Source organism: Oreochromis aureus, linkage group 12 (genome assembly GCF_013358895.1).
Source record: "Oreochromis aureus strain Israel breed Guangdong linkage group 12, ZZ_aureus, whole genome shotgun sequence".
In the NCBI taxonomy this organism is placed as follows: Eukaryota; Metazoa; Chordata; class Actinopteri; order Cichliformes; family Cichlidae; genus Oreochromis; species Oreochromis aureus.
The window spans coordinates 3145493-3166639 of record NC_052953.1 but is presented as its reverse complement, the minus strand read 5'-3'; the positions used below and the strand labels follow the sequence as shown (position 1 = coordinate 3166639).

The 21147-nt window shown below is 41.7% G+C and overlaps 1 protein-coding gene across 2 annotated transcripts in view; it reads right to left on the bottom strand.

Moving 5' to 3' along the window:
- smarca2 (SWI/SNF related, matrix associated, actin dependent regulator of chromatin, subfamily a, member 2) overlaps window positions 1–21147 on the bottom strand; it is a 58808-nt gene that overhangs the window by 16093 nt on the left and 21568 nt on the right. For both annotated transcript variants that reach the window (XM_031756574.2, XM_039621144.1), the window contains 13 exons: window positions 19964–20127; window positions 17444–17510; window positions 17221–17331; window positions 15819–16061; window positions 13861–13974; window positions 13074–13178; window positions 11896–11982; window positions 10892–10938; window positions 8507–8673; window positions 4074–4237; window positions 2291–2518; window positions 2018–2095; window positions 639–857 (listed from right to left, as the gene is read on the bottom strand). In XM_031756574.2, coding sequence (XP_031612434.1) covers window positions 639–857; window positions 2018–2095; window positions 2291–2518; window positions 4074–4237; window positions 8507–8673; window positions 10892–10938; window positions 11896–11982; window positions 13074–13178; window positions 13861–13974; window positions 15819–16061; window positions 17221–17331; window positions 17444–17510; window positions 19964–20127 — 1794 coding nt within the window. The remainder of the gene's footprint in view (window positions 1–638; window positions 858–2017; window positions 2096–2290; window positions 2519–4073; window positions 4238–8506; window positions 8674–10891; window positions 10939–11895; window positions 11983–13073; window positions 13179–13860; window positions 13975–15818; window positions 16062–17220; window positions 17332–17443; window positions 17511–19963; window positions 20128–21147) is intronic.

The following is a 21147-nucleotide window of genomic DNA, read 5'->3' as shown; positions in this document are numbered from 1 at the left end:
CAAGATTTTCAGAAAACGTGACCTGTGATGCCTGACCTCGAGGCCAAGGTCGCGGAGAGTTTTAGTAGACACACCAATCACGTATCAGTTTGAAACGCCTATGTTGCTTAGTTCTCGAGTTATCGCTTCCACAGGTTTGGGCTTCCACATCGTGTGCCTGGCAGGGAGACAACAATACCTCATCAGCCTTTTACAGCAGAGGGGTAAAAAACTACTCCTGGTAGATAAGCCACCTGTATGCTTTACTTCCTGTCACACCTGTAGATACTTCCTTAGGAGGAATAGAAAGCTGTTTATGATGTGGCAGCAGAAGCAGATCCACCCACATACAATAAAATAAACCAGAGTAATTAAACTGCAGGTTAATGGCAGTCTTCAACAAAAACAACAGCAGACAGCCTGTTTGACTGCAATCTTCACCCACTGAGAGACTAAATACAAGTGTGGTGTGAAGCAGAGGGACTAATTATAAATATTTAATTACCCAATCGAGTTCATGTAAATCACATTTATCACATATGATCGTATAATTAACTGCTGAGGTTCCAGGTAGCTGTAGGGAACACACAAACCCTCTAACTTGGCTGCAGCGTGGAGACTGAGGCTGACATGTTGATAAGGAAACAAGAAGTTTTTACCCGCAGCCACTGTTTTTCAGTCAGCGTGTCGCTGTAGTCCACGTCCCGACGGCAGCGAGACCCTCGACCAAACATCTTCTCCTCCTCCTCTTCGTAGGTGAGCCGCTCCACTTCGGCGTCATCTTTGATGATCCAAGAAGGCAGCTCGTCCTCCTCCATTAGGCGAGGCTTACGCTTTGGGTTCCTAGCATCCTCCCTGCGCCGGTCCATGTCCATGCGCTTAGACGGCAAGAACAGGAAACACACATCAGGTTAGAGTGAAACACACAACTCTGAATGCTTTAGGCCTACTGCACCAGTGGTTTTAGACTTAGCTGGACTTAACACTTAAAAGAACTGTTAATGGCAATTTATCAATAGCCCCCACCCGCCCAACTGGAAAGTCTTCTACCTGACCCGCTGCGCTGAGCATGTGCGTTTATAGACTACCAGGTAGGGAAAAATACGGCAGCAGTGAGAGTTTCAGACGAGCGACAGAATAAGAGTTTCTACTTAAACATATCGTGTATCGCGATACAGCCAACAAATATCGTGATATTAGATTGTCTTCATGTTGCCCAGCCCTAGACTGAATGAGAGGCTAATATGAGAGAAACAGTCTTAGTCCTTATTCATACCTTCACTGCAGCATTTTGGATCAGCTGGAGGCTTTTAGGGAGCTTTTAGAGCTGCCAGGAAGTAATGCTGTGTTATAAGAGTTTGCAGAAGTCAGGAGAAGAAGGTATTTTTACATTTCACTTAGATTACAGTCACCAAAACGGAGCAGCTTTCTTTTGCAGATTAAACTGTTGAATCTATCTGAAGTTCTCCGTCCTGGTGACCGCTGTAATAACAATCAAAGGAGTTTTACAAACAACTGCTTGAACAGGCTGCAGGAAGTGTTTTAAAGATGGCTGCTCAGTGGCGAGACTCGCTTCTAGGAAGAGTTAGGAGACCAGTGAAAATCTCAGGAGGCCGAGCTTATGTGGTGGGAATTTAAAAAAAACGTTAAAAAAAAGAAACATTAGAAATGTGAGCTTAGTGATACGCTGAGCCAACACAGAGGACCATGAAGAGTGGCAAAGAGTGAAACATGCTATGGGGTGAACTCTGAATCACTCCAGATTCACACTCCCAGCATCAACTGGTCTTAAATTAATTTATCGTGCAAAAGGCAGCATCTGGCAGGGGACCGGCCTCAGTACATCTGAAGGTGAAATTTAACCACACAAACAGCCTTGACACAAACCTATAATCAATCTGTCTTACAGATGTGAAAGAACCAGCTGTCCGCTCCTCTATTTTGGGTGAATTAATATTATAACACGTGTCATTTCAACAATTTTACATTGAATTGGCAATTTTACTTTAAATCTCGCAATGATGTGTCATTATCTTACCATGAAGAGCTCAAATTCATCCTCATTGCGGGCTATCATCTGGTTCAGAGTTTCATCATCAGGCACCTCATCTTCCTCCTAAAATAGCAAAGGATTAATAACTCGTATCAAAGGAATCATCCGAGCCTGCAGTAGTTCTATTAAACCAAAGCATAATTTAACTGAAGACTAAATGTTCAGGGAAGAGTCATGTAAAAAATATAACACCTCATCTTCCTCCCCAAACGATGCTGCCTTGGAGACAAACAACAACATACGGAAATACGATCCTACCTCGTTCTGCTCCTCGTGCTCCAAGATGGCCTGGAGAAAGGCGCGGCGCTCGTGGCTCGACGACTTCTGGTCAAACATGCCGGCCTGGATGACCTTCTGATCAACGTTCAGTTTGTATTTGGCAGCAGCCAAGATTTTCTCTTCGACGCTGTTGACAGTGCAGAGACGAAGCACGCGCACCTCGTTCTGCTGACCGATGCGGTGAGCCCGGTCCTGAGCCTGAAGGTCCTGCATCAACATAAAAGAGGCTGTTTTACATTAAAGCTGGAAACAAACTCTACTCAACCACTGAGACAACACGAATGATTGTCAGTCTGACAGCTCCGTCTCTGTTCCAACTGTACCAACTCTCCTGAAAACACTGCAAAAACTAAACAGTAGCACCTGACCCGATACCATCGCCTCTCCCACGGTCCACTCGCTGTGAAATTCATCTGGAGTCAAGCTGCTGGCTGCTTCACAACCCGATGCCATTTTAAAAATTAATCAATGATTCTCGCCAAAGTCAAAATGGATTAGTTGTCAGCCCTGTCACAAATCAATGTAGTGGGGTATCAATAAGATATGAACCCAGGCACAGTTCATCTGATTTGCATATCACTGGAAACTTTTGGAGCCATCCGGCCACAGAAAGCAAAGGTAAATAATTTATTAAATATTTGAGTCACTTAATTATTTCACTTTGTGTAAATTTGAGGTTTAATAAACTCCCGGCTGGCACTGGACTAGAACAAGCTAAAGCTGGAAAAAAAGAGCTACGTCCTAACTGGAAGAACCAAACACACCTTGGAAATGAAAATGAACACTTTGTTCCAGTTACTGTATTATGGCGTCCTTTTTATGTGTTTGTTTCAACATACAGTACAGTGCAAAGGTTTTAGGCAGGTGTGAAAAATGCTGTAAACAAAGAATGCTTTCAGAAATATAAATGATTGTTTATTGGCCCCAAATGTGTTCTGCAGCAGGACAACGAGCCCAAACACACAGCCAAAGTCATTAAGAACTATCTTAAGCATAAAGAAGATCAAGAAGTGGAAGTGATGGTACGGCCCCCACAGAGCTCTGATCTCAGCATTATCGAGTGTGTCTGGGATTACACAAAGAGACAGACGGATGTGAGGACCATCTGTGGTTAGTTCTTCGAGATGTTTGGAACAACCGACCAGCCGAGTTCCTTCAAAAACTGTGTGCACGTGTACGCAGAAGAAGGCAAAGGTGGTCCCACCAAAGATTGATGTCATTTAGATTTTTCTTTTGTTCATTCACTGAATTTTGTTCATTGATGAAAATAAATGATTAACACTTCCTTTAAAAAAAAAAAAAAAAAAAAAAAAAAGCATTCTTTGTTTACAGCATTTTTTCTCACCTGCCTCAAACTTCTGCACAGGACTGTATGTATGGTTATTATAATAGAGCTTGTTTCTACTGGCGTTCTTCCACCGAGTGCACGTGAGCTCATTTCCAGATCATTTCTGTTATTGTTGCTAGGCTACAGAATCATTTTGCTTGTTGTTAGATCGTAAATAACTGGCTGACAGCCAGGGACGTTTTCACTGACGTTCCTGCTTTTGATTGGCTGGTTAGAGAGGGCAGCACTGGGTACAGCGGAGAAAGAACCTGATCTCTGTGGGATTTGTATAGAAAACAGAAAACAGAAAACAGGCACAGCCAGTCCATTTTTTACAACACAGAAATATAAAATCCAGGTAAACGCACACTTAACAAAACAACCTGAAATAAGATCAACATCATACTGAGCACTTCTAACTCAGTAGTCATGGACCTGGTGTGGGTTCCAGTCACTGTCGAAGATGACCACAGTGTCAGCAGCCTGCAGGTTGAGGCCGAGGCCACCAGCTCTGGTACTCAGGAGGAAGATGAAGTACTGAGAGCCTTCCTCATTGAATTTCTTCAGCAGTGCTGCTCGGTCCTCGGACTTGGTGGTTCCTGAAACACAAAATCTATTTTTATTCTTTGAATTTTTATTTTACTATCTCATACAATTCATTATCAAATGAATCCTTAGATGCTTTAAAGACATAAAACAAAGGAATCAAAGACACGCAGTAATGCAGAAACATCAAAAGGAAGTGAGACGATGAATAATAATCCATTTTCTAACAGCAAAATGAGGCTGAACAGACATTTAAGATAAATGTAGAGTGTATGAAAGAGATGTACATAACTTCAGACACCACAGGTAAATAACATAACTGCATTAACAGGCCTGTTATGGTTTAGTATAACGAAGGGTCCGATTTCAATCACCTGAACTGAACTACGTCGCTGTCATCTGTGGTATGGAATTAACTGCTAACAGGGATCCTGTAATATGTTCTGTTTCTGCTGATGTAGGCTACACCAGCAGAAACAAAAGGTTAAAACACCTACATGGTGCAGGTGTTTTAACCTTTTGCATCATAAGAAACACCATCACTTTGTTTGAAGTTTGCATGAAGTTCTTCCTGTTGGTTTGCTCCAGCGTGTGCAGTTAAGGTAAAAATGTCACCTGTAAACTGCTCCTCATCTCAGACCAATTCAACTGTTTCAGAGGTGTCTCTAAAGGGCGAGTCCAGAGACGGGTCCAAAAACCCACAAGTTTGTGTGTGGGATTACACTCAGCTGAGTGAGGCGCTTACATCTTCATTTAGTTTGCTGTACTGTGCAGACAGTGGAAATGCTGAGCATCAAAATGATGTACAGCTTCAGACTGCAGACTGAAACTGTTAATGATTTGATGAGAACTCTTCACCTCAAAACACTAAGACAAAAAGCCTTCACATCAGTGATTTACTGCCTTTCACATCCATGTCTGACCAAACGTATCTTATATATGTGGTTTGACCTTATAACAGCTTGTTTAGTTCCAGCTCACTGAGGCCGTTGGTGGCTTATGGGCATTTTAATAAAACAGGATAAATAGGAAGTGGAAGGGCTATCCATAGATTCATTCTGGTTATTGCTTTAAATAGCAGCCAAGTGTTTCTGCAAAACATCATGAAGTCACTGCAACACAGACCTTTCCTTTTAATGCAAATTAACATTTTCTAAATTTGATAAATTTCCCTCAAAGTATGCAAGAGTGGTGCTTTCATCAGAGTGAGGAGGACGGACATCAAACACAGAGACAGAGGGACAGCCAAGCAGCATGGAGCCATAAAAAGACGAAGACAAACTAAGTCACTGCAAGCTGGTGTGAAGCAGGACAGGCTACACTGTGTTCTTTAGCACAGGAGTGTGTAATGGGCTTTTATATCTAACAAAGTAAGACAAAAGTATTGAACTTCTACTTTCTTTAATTGGCCCAACTGTGACAGTCTTTCTGTTTGTGATGTTTTTGATGAAACGCTTTTCGTTTCCACTGCTGGGAAAAATAAATCTGCAGTCAGGCTAAAATCAAGGAAACAGACTAATACGCTATCGAGTTAAACGTCCTGTTGTGTTTCAGTATGTGTCCCGGGGGGAAAATCAATCAATCAATCAATCAATGACAGCTCCTTAGTGGATTCGGGTCTCTGCCGCCAGACCCAGTGGCTAATAACCCGTCTTTTGTTTGAGATGCCATGTGTGGGGATCTGGCTGAATGGATGTGACAGGAATTCTCTGACACCCTGTTATTATTCTCACAAGCATGAGTCAACCCCAAATTACAAAAGACAAATTTATCCTTTTAAAACATCCAATAGATAAAAAATATCAGAGTTACAACAAATTAAAACAGTCCTAATGGCAGGAGCTGGCAGGAAAAAGTTTTCCTTTAAACACCATATAATGTATTTAAAGGGCTCAATGCCCACGAATATACTGTGACTAATGTGCTGCGTTTCATTTACTGTGGCCCTTTCTAAACATGCTGCCCTTAAGACCGTGGCCATTAGTTTGGTTCACATTTAATTCAAAAGCCATTTTTTAAGTTTAGTAAATCAAGTGTTCTTCTAAAGTCTGTGAATTGTAATTTGTACTGATTAATAATTTCAGGGTTGCCCAAAATCCACAACTCAAAAACACATCACAGTGTAACAGCAAATCTCATGGACATCATCCTGTTCAGTTAGGAAGCATCAACCATCAAGAATCCGATTTTCATGCTTTGTTGTAAATCGCAGTGACAGCAGGTAACAACAAGACCCCCAAACAGAGGATGGTTTATCAGGTGGTGGCCACAGATCGTTGCCCTCTCCTTATTCCTTGAATGATTTTTTTCTCTATGCTGCTTTTTGCCTGTTTCCACTGCTGGTAGCGTGAGATAAACGCAGCCCAATTAAGTTCCACAGGCCGTCCAACTGCGTCAAGAGTGGCAAATCGATATGTGCCGTCCTAAGAAGGGTTTTTTGGTGCTTCCCAGTACATTCTGAAGAATGTGGAAAAGACACCAGGACAACAACCCAGCAACAGGACTGGTATCTGCTCCTTTGTGTGAACACAAACAGGAAGAGCAAGCTAAAAATACAACGTCACCTCCAGCACGCTACTCATGCACATATCGGACCAAACTGCCAGAAACCAATTTCATGAGGCTGGCATGGGGTTCTAGAGTCCTTTAGTGGGACATGTGCTCACAGACCAGCACTGTGTGGATCAACTCATTTGACCTGAGATCATCATGAGAACAGGCAGGTCTGTCACAGCACCCCATTCTCTCCACAGATGCAATCATTTACACTGAGCCTGTGACAGATGTCAAAGACTCTGGAGACGCCGTGGCGTGACCTTCATCCAGCATGAAGGGCAGTGGGTCAGTGGTGATCTGGGGAGGAAAATCTTTGGAGGGTTATTTAGACGTCCATATGCAGGCACCCTGGTACCCTGCCAGGGGATGAGCATCAACAACAGGTTCTTGTAGAAGCAGTTCCCAGTAGTTTGATTCCTTGGAATTGTTAATCTGTTTGCCTACTGATTTCGTTTACTGTACTCATTCTAGTTCATGTGCAGGAGAAGGAAAATGGTGGCTCAATCTGCAGTGTACAGACATTACTCTTATTCCACAAAAGGACAGCAGCATGTTTAAGTGAAAACTGCATCCAGGACAGAAACAACTGCATTATGCTGCTAACACAACTTCGGCTCTTTGCTAGCACCTGCACAGACAGCATGCTAACGCTAAGCTAGCCAAGACCCCAGCGTGATCTTAAAGCTGAGCGAGTGCTGACCCCAGCCCCGCAGCCAGACCCTGAACTTCAACAGGTAACAAACTGATGAACAGTCAGGCTGCAGCCTTTGTTTCTATCTGTTCATGTTTCTAAAGTAGAATCACCATGACGATCGCTTTGAAGTCTTTCTATGATGCTTTTCATCTTTGGTTTGTGTTCATACCTAAACACTAAGAGAAAAATCGTTCATCGTGTTGGTGTGTATGACAGTGACCTATAAGTCTAGACTGTTAAATGGTAATTATGAGACGATACGTTTCATGTCATTTTACGAAGAAACACAAAAGTAATGTAACAAATTACTTTCTCCTGGTAGTAATTAAGTAATGTACTGCATTACTTTTAAGAAAATGTTCCGTGTAATATGTGCAACAGTTACTTTTTTTTAAACGATGACCCCAACATTGATCACATCAAAGAGGGGAAAACCTCAAACATTTAAGTGTTATGGTTTTGATATGCTGCTAGTGATGGTGGAGACTCTCAAAGCAGAACCAGTGAGAACCCAGTGAGCACTGATAAGGAATAGACTCCAGTGTGGGAAACATGAGGACGTGACTCAGAACCTTTGGGATGTATCAGTGAATCTGAACCCACCAAACAGCACCAGAGTTTATCCAGTGGTTCACTAATGCCTCAATGCAGATCTGGGAGCTTCCCAGGACACCGCTTTTAACTCTGACATTTGGTGTGATTTTGAATCAAGTCAATCATTTTGTTCTCAGTAAATTAGACACAAAGAACATCAGTACAGATTTTCAGCGTGAGTATTCGTGCATTGAGTCCCATGTGTGATTTCCACGGTTCCTTTCATTTTCTTGAGCAGCGCAATAATCCAGCAGCTCTAGCGCTCACCACAAGGTGCTTTACTTTCTCAGGTAAAGATACTACAACATTATTCCCCTCACTGCATATTAACAGGCTAAAGTGGACAAAACTCAAAGATAGGATCAGATTTTGTTTCCATTCAGCTTCTTTCAGGACTTTAAAATATGCTGATTCTGCCTTTGTCCTGATTCACAGGCTCAGCTCGGGACACCTCAAACAGATGTGTGTGAGAGCTTACCATCAAGACGCAAGTACTGAAAGTTGCGGTATCCGAAATAGTCCTCCATGATGGTCATGAGAGAGGTCATCTGGCAGAACAGCAGCACTCTGTGGTTGGTGGCCTGGAGCTTCGGTAGGATGCGATCTAGGAGCTCAAACTTCCCAGATGCTCTATACAGATCAGGCCTGAGTGCAGATAGTAAAAACAAAGAATGGATCATAAACTTTTATTAATAGACTTTCAAAACCTGCGTGGCATCTAGTGTGGCAGCAGTTAATGGTTTAAAATTGGCCAATGAAAGCCTGACTCAGAGTTTGAACAACAGCTGAGGCAGCTCTGGGCTTTTACGTCATCTCTGTGAAAACCTGTTCACTAAATCTTGAAGAAGATTATGAAACATCAACACTATATCTGAGCTGAGCAATAATGTCACTTTTAATCTGTCCTCTGTCTCCTGGAACTTGAAGCTATTTTAATTTTTCTGTTTCTTCAGCGTGATTTGTTTATTAAGCAGCTCCATTGGGTAATATGAGAATACACAGCTGGATTTTTTTCAATATATTACCAAGACTGTGTTATTAAAAACTCTGTCTCTGTCCATGGTTTGATTTCTTTGCATGTGTGGATTGGATGGGTTCAACAGCACCTTTAGAAATATATTTACTCAGGAAATTGGTGACATGTTCAATCCTTATTTTCCCTGCTGTACGTCACTGAAACATCCTGCTCTGTTAATGAGTGTGTCACTGAACACAGGAGCTCCATTAAGACAAACGCCGGCCTGTGGCCTGACACTTCAGTGAAAAACATCAGTTAAACTCAAACACACAGGCGCTGATGTTAATTCTCTCTGAAAAACAGAGAATCTGTTCGATTTTTAAAAGCTCAGTGCCGCTTACAGCAGGTATGAACAAGGACTTCTCAATAAATGAGTTTCTACAGTGGTTTTTATTATTCATCATGTTTTATGTGCACGATGCATCTTTTATTAAGTAGCTTCTATAATGTTTTATTATTTTCTTTGCCTTGAATACATACTTTTTTTTTTAAACTAAAAGACTTTTCTGTTTATCATGAACTATTTTTAGGTCAAGATACCGTTTGTGTGACATGAAGTGGAGCAAAACTTTAACACCTCGCCTAAAGTGAACTTTCCCAGTTTATGTAGCAAATAAGGTGATACTCCACTGGACACCCCCTATTCAGGTATGTCGAGATACATCACTGGTTACACCTACGCATAAAAACAGTCGCTTGTCTGTCTAGTGTGGTTATATTAAATATAAGAGAAAGAGAGAACTTTAAGAAAATCTACAGTGACCATCAAAACGATGAAAAAATATTGACGTAAACAGTTTATTTTGCGACACCACGAAACAAACGATAGCGTAAAATGAAGCGATAGACGTTTTCATATCGTCATCCGATATATATCGTTATATCGAACAGCCCTATGCAAAATAAACAAAAATGCCAAATAAACTGCATAAATTTTACAAACTGACACTAAAGGTGTGTGCATGCATGTGTGTGTGTGTGCAGTGACTTCTAATCATGACCAAAACCAGACCGGATGTCACACGTTCCCGAGTGCTCTAAATGACAAAGAAATCCTCGTGCCTGGAGCAGCATTAGGCGGCGAGCTTAACACTTCAAACTTTGACTTCCTTAGAGACGGAGGTGTAACACCGCCAACTTAAGCCTCTCGTTCCAGCGCGCTGCATATCCCTTCCATGAAATCGGCGCCGTCTCTCACGTCGAGTTCACGTGGCCCGTTCCCTCCAACACAGCTGGCTGTTTCTGGTATGTTCCAAAGCAAAGCTGCATTCTGTGATCTAAACGTGGACCCATTCTCACACGTGGGGTTTGAGGTGAACTGCTGCTGTGAATAATTGCTATCTGGTGCCAATTAGTGCCAAGCACAGCAGAGATGTAGCAATTATCTGACACGTTGGCTTCTCGCATGTGAAACCTCGTCATCCTGTATTAGGTGTTAAATGACTATACACAAATACAAACTGACAAGCTCTATCACTGTCACTGCACTCATGTAAACTGACGTAAACAATATTAATCATTTGCTTTCATGTGTGGATTTTTTATCATTAATAAAGATTAAATTAAAAGCAAACGTTCATGGCAGGAAATTCTGAATCTCTGGAGAACTAAATATAGCAGTTAAGTCCTTAATGATGTCTGAGCATCAATATGAGCTTAAATCACTGTTAAATCTTTATTTTACTTATTTACTCAGTCCATGCATGAGCATCTACAGCACTGCGTTAAATCAAATGTGTTTTTCAAAGCACAAAACAGATCTTTTGGCCACTGTATTATTATATGTTTTCACAACAGTAACAGTGTAACAGTGAAGGACATGAGGTGTTTGATTGTAAGACTTACCCACTGATGATGCCGTTTGGATAGCCCAAGTGCTCAGCAAAGGATTCCTGTAATAGAGAACATCAACTAGTCAAAGCAACACAGACAATTAAACTAAGTCATATAAAAGGCAAATATATGACTTCTTGTAAACATGTCACAAGATTTGCAACAACAGGCAGGTTTTAACCAGCTGATCTATCAGTTCTGTTTCTGTGTGGGGACCTTAGTGTCATCTAAGAACCAAACCAACATTAACAAACGAGCGTGTTACATGATGAAGGTAACAAGAACTAAACATCAATGAAAACCTTACTGTTTGATCACATTTACATGACTCTATCAGGACTTAAGTCATGAGACTAGACTAAATCAGTTACAGAGAGTCTGTTTGAACGAGCCATTAAGGTTTTCAGCCTCTTGTGATGTTTCATCTGAGAACCGCCCCAGCATCCAAACAGATGCGCTCAAATGAGCGTCAGCCTCAAAGTCTACCAGCCCGATCCATTTCTGCAAACACTGCAAGCCATATGTTCTATTACTCCCTGCGAGAGCAAAGACAAGACGCTTAATGCTCTCGTGGCATCTGAGGAATTACTTTTACTTTTAAAGGCAATGTCCCAACAACACCATCAATCTCCTCAGTGTCAGCACGGCGTGGAACAAATATGGCTAATGTTACCATTAACTGTCATCACAAGCCAACAGGTCAGCACGAATTTGTAACACTTGGGAACTTTGGAAACAACCAATTTGTAGCAAATGTAAAAGGACCAGGTGTTTAATGTTGGTGTTTGAGGTATGGTGAGTCCTAAACTCAGTGGATCTTTTTGCTTAAAGACACTAAAATGCATTTAAGCCACTGTGAAACAGCTCATTTGGAACAGCGGTAAAAACCAGGGGGACACAGATGGAATGAATGATCTGCCCCTCCCCCTGAGCTGAAAACTAAATATCACAATTTAGTAAATGTGCAACAGTTTGAAATCAACATAAAATATTCTAGGAAACAATGCCACACTCACTTCAATGTGCTGGAACATGTACGGATGGTTGCAGATCTTCTTCAGCTGCATGATGGTGTTCATTAAGGTCTTTGCTCCACCTTTGCCCTGGAGAAATGTATTAGAGAGATAAAATAAGTAAAAAAGATCCAAACAGTCCGGAGAAGCTGATGCGACTAATGACCTATAACACCTTACTTTAATTATTAACTATTTTTTAATAACTTGTGGGAAGTGAAAACAAGGTGTGAACTAAGTTTTGACCGATCCAACATTTGTTTAAGGAACCACATTCTGATTGATTGGGAGCCGTGTTTGCAGCCTCCTGAGGAACAGAGTGGTGCCGACTCTTTCAGAGCTCTGTGTTTGATCTTTAACAACTCATGAAGGAAGTATTTCCTCAGCTTTTTCAGTTAATAAAAGCAAGAAGATGAAAACCTGTCATGAAGCTCAATAAAGTCAAAAGGAGATTCAGATTCAGGAGGCATTTCATGTCCCAGTTGCACCTGACCACTAACACACCTCCTGTGGGTGGTGGGCCATCAGGAGAATGGACCCACGTCCCTTTTCGGGCTGTGCCCGGCCAGGCCCCATGGACCCAGACGCTCACCCTCGGGCACCCTCCCCGGGCCTGGCTCCAGGGTGGGGCCCTGGGAACCCCATCCCAGGCAGGGTGAACTGTTCCCTTGATTGGTCTTCTTAATCGCCCTTTGTCTGGTCTCCCACCCAGGACCAACTTGCCATGTGAGACCCCTCCACCACGATAAGGCGGCGATTCTCAGAGGGGCTCTTCCCCCCTTTCACATGATCATATTGATAAGCACAATTGTGATGTATCCATGGACAGCACATTGAAAAACACTACACCTCATTACAATGTCTTGGACGTAGGTAACACTGACTAGTTGGTTTTGAAGGCAGATCATGAGCAGAACATTCCTGTGAGCGCTTTGGTTAAAAGAAATTAAACTAAAGCTGGAAATTAAAATGTAGCTTCAGGAGTCAAATTAAATTTATAATATCCAATTAAATTAAGCAAACATAGCAAAAGTGCACTCAAAGAAAGTTCAAGGTCCTTCTGATGTCAAACAGCAGGCAAATCACTGCAGACTCTTCCCAAAGGCTTTGTCTGTCAGCACGACACAGACGGACAGAACAGAGCGGCACAGCGAAGCCGCCGAGGAGCTGATGATATCTACCTTCTTGTCTTTCTCTGAGCCGTCAGTGAGGAGGATGCCTTTCTGCATGTGGCGGTACAGAACCTTCTGTATGGCAGACATGTCACACTTTATGACGTACTCCACCTGTGTGAACGACAACATAAATAATGAAATAAAACTCCAGTGGCACAGTGGTGTCTTTTCAATAGTGAGGCTGTTTGAGCCAAATCCACGATCCCCATCAGTCAGCTCAGCACTGACAAAATACACCAATGAGAATGAAAATAAAGGCATAAAGAAAAGTCACAGTATGTTAACTTGACAGAATAATAACAAAGAACAAGCTGTAAGGTTGTACTTCAGCTTAGAAAGTCATCTCTTTCAAAATCTTTCATTCTTTTAAATAACTATGAATGGTCAGAAGAAGGCTACGGATAATTACCTGTCATCAGTTAAGGTGTCTGGCTCTGTGTCACAACAGTTAAGCAATGCAACTGTATAAGTTGATAACAATGTGTTATCACACAGACTACTTTATCTCCTTTTCTTCTATTACTTTCTGAAACACCTCTGGCACAGTGTGGCCAGGTGCTCGATGCAGTACTTACAAACCTGCAGCTTCAATTACTTTGTAAAGCAGGAATGTTTCATCCAAGGTCAGCAAAGACTATCCTGTTCCTCAAAGTGTAGAAACAGCTGCATGTAACCTTGAAATCAGCTCATTAGGAGCGACTAACACGTGCATTACATACAAACAGCAGTGCAGGTTTGGTGCACTGAGAACTCTGCAGCGTCCTACATCAACGTTCAGTCGTGTTAACCTCACCTTCTCTGGCAGCTGAGACTCCACCTCTTTCTTCAGCCGGCGCAGGAGAAACGGGCGGAGCACTTTGTGCAGACGCCGGATGATCAAGATAGTTTCCTCCTCGTTTAAGTCAACCTGAACACGTCAGAAAGAGTGAGAGATGATGCCTCGCAGCTGTTTGTTTTCTGCAGAGTGACCAGATTCCTACCTGCCGACATGCTGCTTTACGCTAAACCTTCATTTAACCCAGAAGTAAAACTCTTAAGAGAAAGAAGCTCTTTTGCATGTGTTTCTTTGGCCAACTAAGGTTGTTATTAACATGGCATGTTTTCCATGGCGTGATAAACGAGAGCTCCTGGAAGAAACCCATGCTGGCACACAAAGAACATGCAAATTCCAGACAGAAGGGTCCAGCCTGTTTCCAACCACTGACTCACTCTGCTGCCATTATTACACGTCACTTAAAAACTAATTGATGATAAGAAGCGTGCCTGAATCCACTTTTTCTTTAAGGGTGCCTTTTTAATTAAAAATTGTTATGTTTGGCCACGGTGCTTCTGTTGCACCCAGGGCACCAAATTGTTTTTTATGAACTAAAACAGCTACTACTAATGCAAGAAAGCTCAGCTTCCAGTAAAAATACGCTTAAATAGTCTTTTCCTAAATCATGCAACACTTGTACAGCTGGAAATGAGCAGAACAGGTTCCCTTTATTAAAAAGAAAACTTATTTTTCAGCTCAGAAAACATCTATAACTTTTAATTATATGCATCTAAAAAAGTAATATGAGATGAGCTGTACAGATGTCATCTAAGATGGAGCGCTGAACTTGGTGGGAGCGGGCAGTGCTACGGGGGATTTGATAGTTTTGCCTACTCCCTTTTCCACACGAGGGGTGACCACAGCTCCACATGTTTGATATGACGCGACCCCAAAGGGCTGTGTCTTCTCCTAGCATTGAACCGGGACCTTTGTCCAAACCGCAGTCCCATGACTGTTGAAATTGGAAACTCTCGATGTCAGAGCACAGAGAAATATCAGAGACCACTTCCATGCTGGCTACCGCTCGTTCAGCCTTCTGCGAAGCATCGAAAGCAGTCGATGAGGAAACCGCTTCTAAATGTGGAGAAGGACATGAAATGTCACTCCTACCAGTGACGACACCCAGAATAACTCTCAGGTGCAATAACCTGTCTATTTATTGACATTTTTTACTTTTTGAATCCTTTTGAGAGACTCACTGAACTTTTCAGGGGCAGGAAATAAAATTCCCTGTGGATACTCAGAATTACATTCAGAACACTTCCAGAGTCTTAATGCAGTGGGTATGAAAACAGTCTCCCTTATGCATTTAAATAAGCCGTGTTAAATTTTAGATATAAATGACCTAAATAACTTCCCTTTGCTTCCTTGCCAGGAGAAATGAAACATGTGATTGCTGGAAAGAAAAGCAGTGAGCTGAGGGGAACAGATGGAAGCAGGTCCATTTAACAGCTTTAAGAAAGTATTTCTGTGTTCAGTAAAACGCAGCCCCATTACAGGAAGAAAGGGCTGTAACTACAATTTTTAAAAGGATTTCAGTTTTTACACAGAAGCTTTGGTATTTTCTGATAATGAATGATAATGTCTGTATTTATCATCACTTTAAAAGTTTTAAGTGGCCTTGATCCAAGTTACATGAAGGACTTATTTATGTTCCTGAGGTTCCTTCTGATGGTTTCTGCCATGAATGAGATCACGACAGCAGCCAAACTGTAAAACATCTTCAGTCTCTTTAATCACAAAGCTTTCAGAAATGATTCATCTCTTTCTGCTATCTCCTTTGTAAATTTATACTACATGACAAAACAAAATGCATTATGTATTATTATTTGATCTACGAAGGTTAAAACTAATTATTAACTTGATTTGCCAAACCCAGACTTTAGCATCAGCCAGTGTTAGCTTAACACTGAAACACTGGTAGTTCTGGCACCTACCCTCTCTCCTGTCATGGCAAAGGGTGCGTTAAACCACTGCTCGAAGGTGCTGCAGCACTTGAAGATGGTGGGCAGCAGGAAGTTGAGCAGGGCCCACAGCTCGGGCAGCTTGTTCTGCAGAGGAGTCCCGGTGAGGAGCAGCCGACGGGGAGCCACGTAGTGCGTGTTCAGCACCTGTGTCAGTTTACAGTGGTGGTTCTTCATGCGGTGACCCTCGTCAACGATCATGTACTTCCAGCGGATCTGTAGGAGACACAAAACAGAACCCAAGTGCAAATTAGCATTTCAAATATTTCAGTTTACAAAGTATCTCAGTCGTCACTGCTGGATTTTGATTTTGCACTTTGACCACCGTCAGGCTGCAGAATAATTCTGATACAAGCTTCTGACTCTGCCTTTTATTTAGTGTGTTTATGAGTATTCACACGTTCTCATCTGACCTGATGAAATCTTTGTGCCCCCTGTCATATAATGTGTATTATGAGCACAATTCCAGAAAAGCTGTAAAATGTCAATAAAAACAGAATTCAGTGATTGCAGATCTCATATTTTACTCACAACAGAACAGAGAAAACATATTACGTGTTTAAACTGAACACATCCACAATTTTAGGTAAAATATTGGCTCATTTTGATTTTTATGGTAGCAACACATCAGAAAAACAGTCCGGGTGTGGGCAACAAAAGGCCGGAGCTCTCCTCCAGCTGCTGCTCCCCTCAGCTCCAGATGTTTGATGATGTGGACCGATGTTAAAACGAGAGACGATGCTGCACAGTGGGAAACATGGCCTGAGACATATTGCTGCCATCAGATACAAAATGAACAATTATTTCACTCAGTTTAAACATTTGATGTGTTTTCTGTGTTTTGTTGTGAATAAAATATAGTTTTGTAAGATCTGAAAACCAATGTGTTCTAGTTACATTTCACACAGCATCCCAACATGTTTGGAATCAGGTTTGTTCATCACAAGTAATAAAACTTGGTGTTATTGCAAAACTTTTATGTTAATAAAATACAATTACTGCCAGATGCACATATTTAACCTTTAAAAAGCCCGAGTGAGAAAAACAAAAATCCGAATTTTAGCTGAAGATGAAAAGTTTGTGCATTAATAACAACAAAATGTACAAAGTGCAAAAGCGAGCGTCAGTGAATAATGCATGATGCATGATTTATTCAACTGAAGAGACGAAAAGCAAAGCGAGGACACTTAACATCTCTCAAATTACTGCATGAAACAAACAACAATCACAGTTCTGTTCTTTCCAGATGTTTTGGAATTATTCCTTTTGCTCCTTTTGCTCATTTTGTGGATATTTGTGAAGACGGAGACGTTGCAACAGGGTTCAAGTTAGGAAGCACATTATAGATAGAAGAAAGAGGTTTGATCCTTTTCACCTTAGCCAGTATATGCTTGTCTTTGATGATGTATTCATAGGTGGTCAGCAAGACGTTGAACTTCCCGCTGCGGAGCTGCGGCACAAGCCCACGACGCAAAGCAGGAGTGCCCTAACATGTGGAGACAAAGGAGAGTCAACATTATGTCGTAAAAAGCAGAAAATCTGGACATCTGTGATGCGAAAGAGAAAAAAAGAGATGCAAAAAAAAAGATCTGTCTCACCTTGTAAGCAATTTTAACCACAGACGGTGCCCATTTGTCAAGCTCATAGACCCAGTTAGACAAGGTCCTGAAAACAGCATTTAAATGTGGTCAGAATGTTTTTAGCAGTAAAGGCAGAGTCTTCTAAGAGTACAGACTCATCAACACTTCATTTACAAAAACAACCAAAGAAACCATGAAAATGCACCAGCCCAAAAGCATTTTGTTTCATAATAAGAGACTAGACGAGCTCTTATGTTCAGTGGCATACTGGGACATACTGCTGTGTGCTAAAAAACAGACAGTTTTAGGCTTTACTCCATACCTGCACACTATGCATATTCAAGAGCACATTACACACAGTGGCCTTGAGCAGCGATTTAAGCGTCCGCTCAGCTTCCATCACTTCAAAAAAAAAAAGTGCTCTGCTCATTAATCATTAAAAAATAGGCTTGCTTCTAAAAACACAACCATTGTTCACTCTAATCTTCAAACACCTGCAGTTAGAAATCAACATTAAAAGGAATAACAATTAAAAAGTCGAGTGTTTTCCTGAACTGAATTTCTGCACCATGCCTGCGAGCACTGAGCACACTTTCATCAGCCTTTAGCCTTCAACCACTTTAAATTTTCAGCCCTGAACAACAGCACGCTGGTTTCCTGCTGTTTGTAAGTGAAAAACAATGAGGGGAATCACACACTTCATGAAGCTGTATCAGTAATTGGACATATTCCCATACTCTGAAAACAGTTTTAAAGATTTATATCGACCACACCCTGTAAAGTCATCAGTTATTCACATTATCAGATATTATTTTGTAATGGACAATAATGCATTATGGGTTGTTTTTAGCCTTAATGTCGCACAGTTATAAAGTGTTCGTGAGGACTGTGAGCAGTCCCACACATGAAATAAATACAAGACTCTCTACTCATCTATAAAACTGCCATCAAATAATTTGGCTCTTTTGACCCTATAATGAGATACACACACAGCCTTGTACTAAAATTCAGCATCTTTATGCCAAAAACACACTCAGACATGCTAATTATCCTCCTGTGCTGTTTTAGTAGTTTAAAAAACTAAGCTGTGGCAGAGGTGAGGTCTTTGGCTCCGCTGCAGGGGAGCGGTGGTGCAGCAGGCGTAATCAGGTCTCTCCCTTTTTAGTGACGCCGGGAGCTGGTGACAAGAGAGAGGAGGCAGCAGGAGAGCTGATTGATTGGACCGAAGACTGTGCTAAACCCAAAAAGTACTGTGAAAGCACAGTAAAGAAAAGAAAAGAAAGCCATAACCAGAACACCGTGTGGTTTGAGGGGCGTGCAGGGTCACATAAACTTTACTGATGATGTAATGCCTCTGTACTGCTGTTCTGCTGCAGTCACTAGAGCAGTAATGTCATATCTATCTCAGGGGTCAGGTGGTATCTCTCTCACAGGGCAAGCTTCCATTAGCAGTTAGCATGAACTTAGCTGCACATGACACACTTTGGCTACATAAGATGTTCTGATTACTCAGAGCAATGATTCATTTCTCCTCCAGTGTAAATGTTGAATGACACGCTGCACCCGTCACTAGCGTACTCTCTCAGGTTATTTCAATAACACGATCTGAGTGCCAAGCAGCTGCACTGACTTCTCTGAATAAATGCAATTTGATTGGCTGAACTTTTCTCTGCACCCTGCCTCAATTATCACAGGCAAAGCAAACCAGCAGATCCACAATTCAGCACATTGTGTCAAAAAAACACAAGAGAAGCGAGACCTTTGAAGCCTGAGTGTCTGTCCGTGCCTCATCCACCTCATACTAACAGGAAGTGGCCTAGGAACACCGCTTTAACTTCAATAACAATAAGCACCTTCATGCACAATGCATTTTTAATGCAGCTGTGAGCAGCTGGACTCATTTCCTTTCCACACTGCAAAGTGAAAAATATCTGCCAGTAGTATTCTCCTACCCTGTTTAGTATGCACTGTACTTCATATTGTTAGAATAATTACGAAGCATAAATTTGGACTTATCACAGTGAGATGGATGTGAACACCTGACACGTTTCATTTGAGCAAACACCAACTCTCCTGCTTTCCATTACAGCCCGTGTACTGCTCATGTCATTGTGAGACTACAGGGGCATTTGGAGAGCACAAATCTACTAGAAAGATATAAAAATACACATTTTTTCTTATTACAGAGCCACTTAATTCCAGGTCCAGCCATGCTGAAAAGCTGTTTGTGCTTTTTCAAATGGATGCTGAGTCCATGTACCAAGGCTGAGGCTGATGAAATATAGCCTATGCCTTTTAAACAGCTTCCTTGGCACCAATGGAAATAGCTATAAGGACAGGAAAGGTGTGAGGGAGCACTCATAAGGATCAGGGTAGTTTATGTGTAGTGCTGCTAATACACGAACAAAAAGAAAGCCTTCACACGAGTGATTATCATTTCAAGTTCTTTTCAAAGGTGACCCTAATAATGTTAGATTTTAGGGTGTCATGACATTGCGAGATAAGAGCCACGATTGATACTGGAAGAGAAGTACTAACGAGAGAGGAACGATGATGAGATAGGGACCATTGAGCCTCTTGTGCTCCATCAGGTAGGTGATAAGGGCGATGGTTTGGATGGTTTTGCCGAGCCCCATTTCATCAGCCAAGATGCCGTTGAGATTGTTGTTGTACAAGGACACCATCCACTCGAGCCCCTGAATCTAAACAACAGAGAAGAAAGCATGAGCGTGCTCTGTGTGGACACAAAACGCACAAACAATAAAACGACGAAGAAAAAGGAGAAATACACGTCTAACTACACGTTAAAAAGACAATACAATGAATAATGTCCAGAGTTTACAATCATCTGTATTCCAACATGAATAACGGAGCTCTCCTTATGGCTGAAATGGCTGCTGTGCATAATAAGCAAAGCAAATATGAAGGCAATCACAGGCACCTGCGACAAGTCAAGTAAATGCATCCTTGCACTATGTTTATCCTATCATAGGTCAGTCCTAACAATCAGGTGATGAAACTAAAGCAGCCCATAAAAGTTTCTTGTATACCATTGTTGATGTTGAGGATGGTCTGTGTAGCACTACGGGCCTTCTAATGTCTTCTAACATCCTAACCTGATCCACCCAGTTCTGTACGTTTGTTGGTGCAATCTTTGTTTTTATAGCATCCCACTGTGGAGCAGCACACTTGATTTCTCAAACTGTGGGGCGGGGCCTGCTGTCGGGGGACAGAGCCACTGCAGGTGGGGTGCAGATGGCGACAGGTAAAAATACACAGTGAAATTAAGTTGAATTAAGAAGAAAAAAAGACGTTAAAGCGACAGAGGATTACACTGAAACTCATCTTTGATCCTGACATGTCAGAAAAAGTTTGGGACTACAGACTTAATCCAGAAAAATCCAGAAAAGTGCAGAAATTATACATGTCTTAAAGTTTTTAAACATAACTAGATGCACATATACATAATGTCATGCTGTGCCCCCTTTAGCTGTGACAGCCTAAAAGAAAGAACTGCCAAAAATATGGAATCTCAAGGCATTTCTTCTGCCTCTGTACTTGTAAATGTGCAAACCTTTAGACGTGTCAAGAAGTTAATTTGACATTTTTCACTGTGAGCTTTGCCGGCTAACTTGATGTTACTGCCACCACAGCATTTTATATCCTAAAGCATTTAAGTGTGGGAGAAAAATAACTCTGTCACCAGCTGCGTGGTTTCGCCT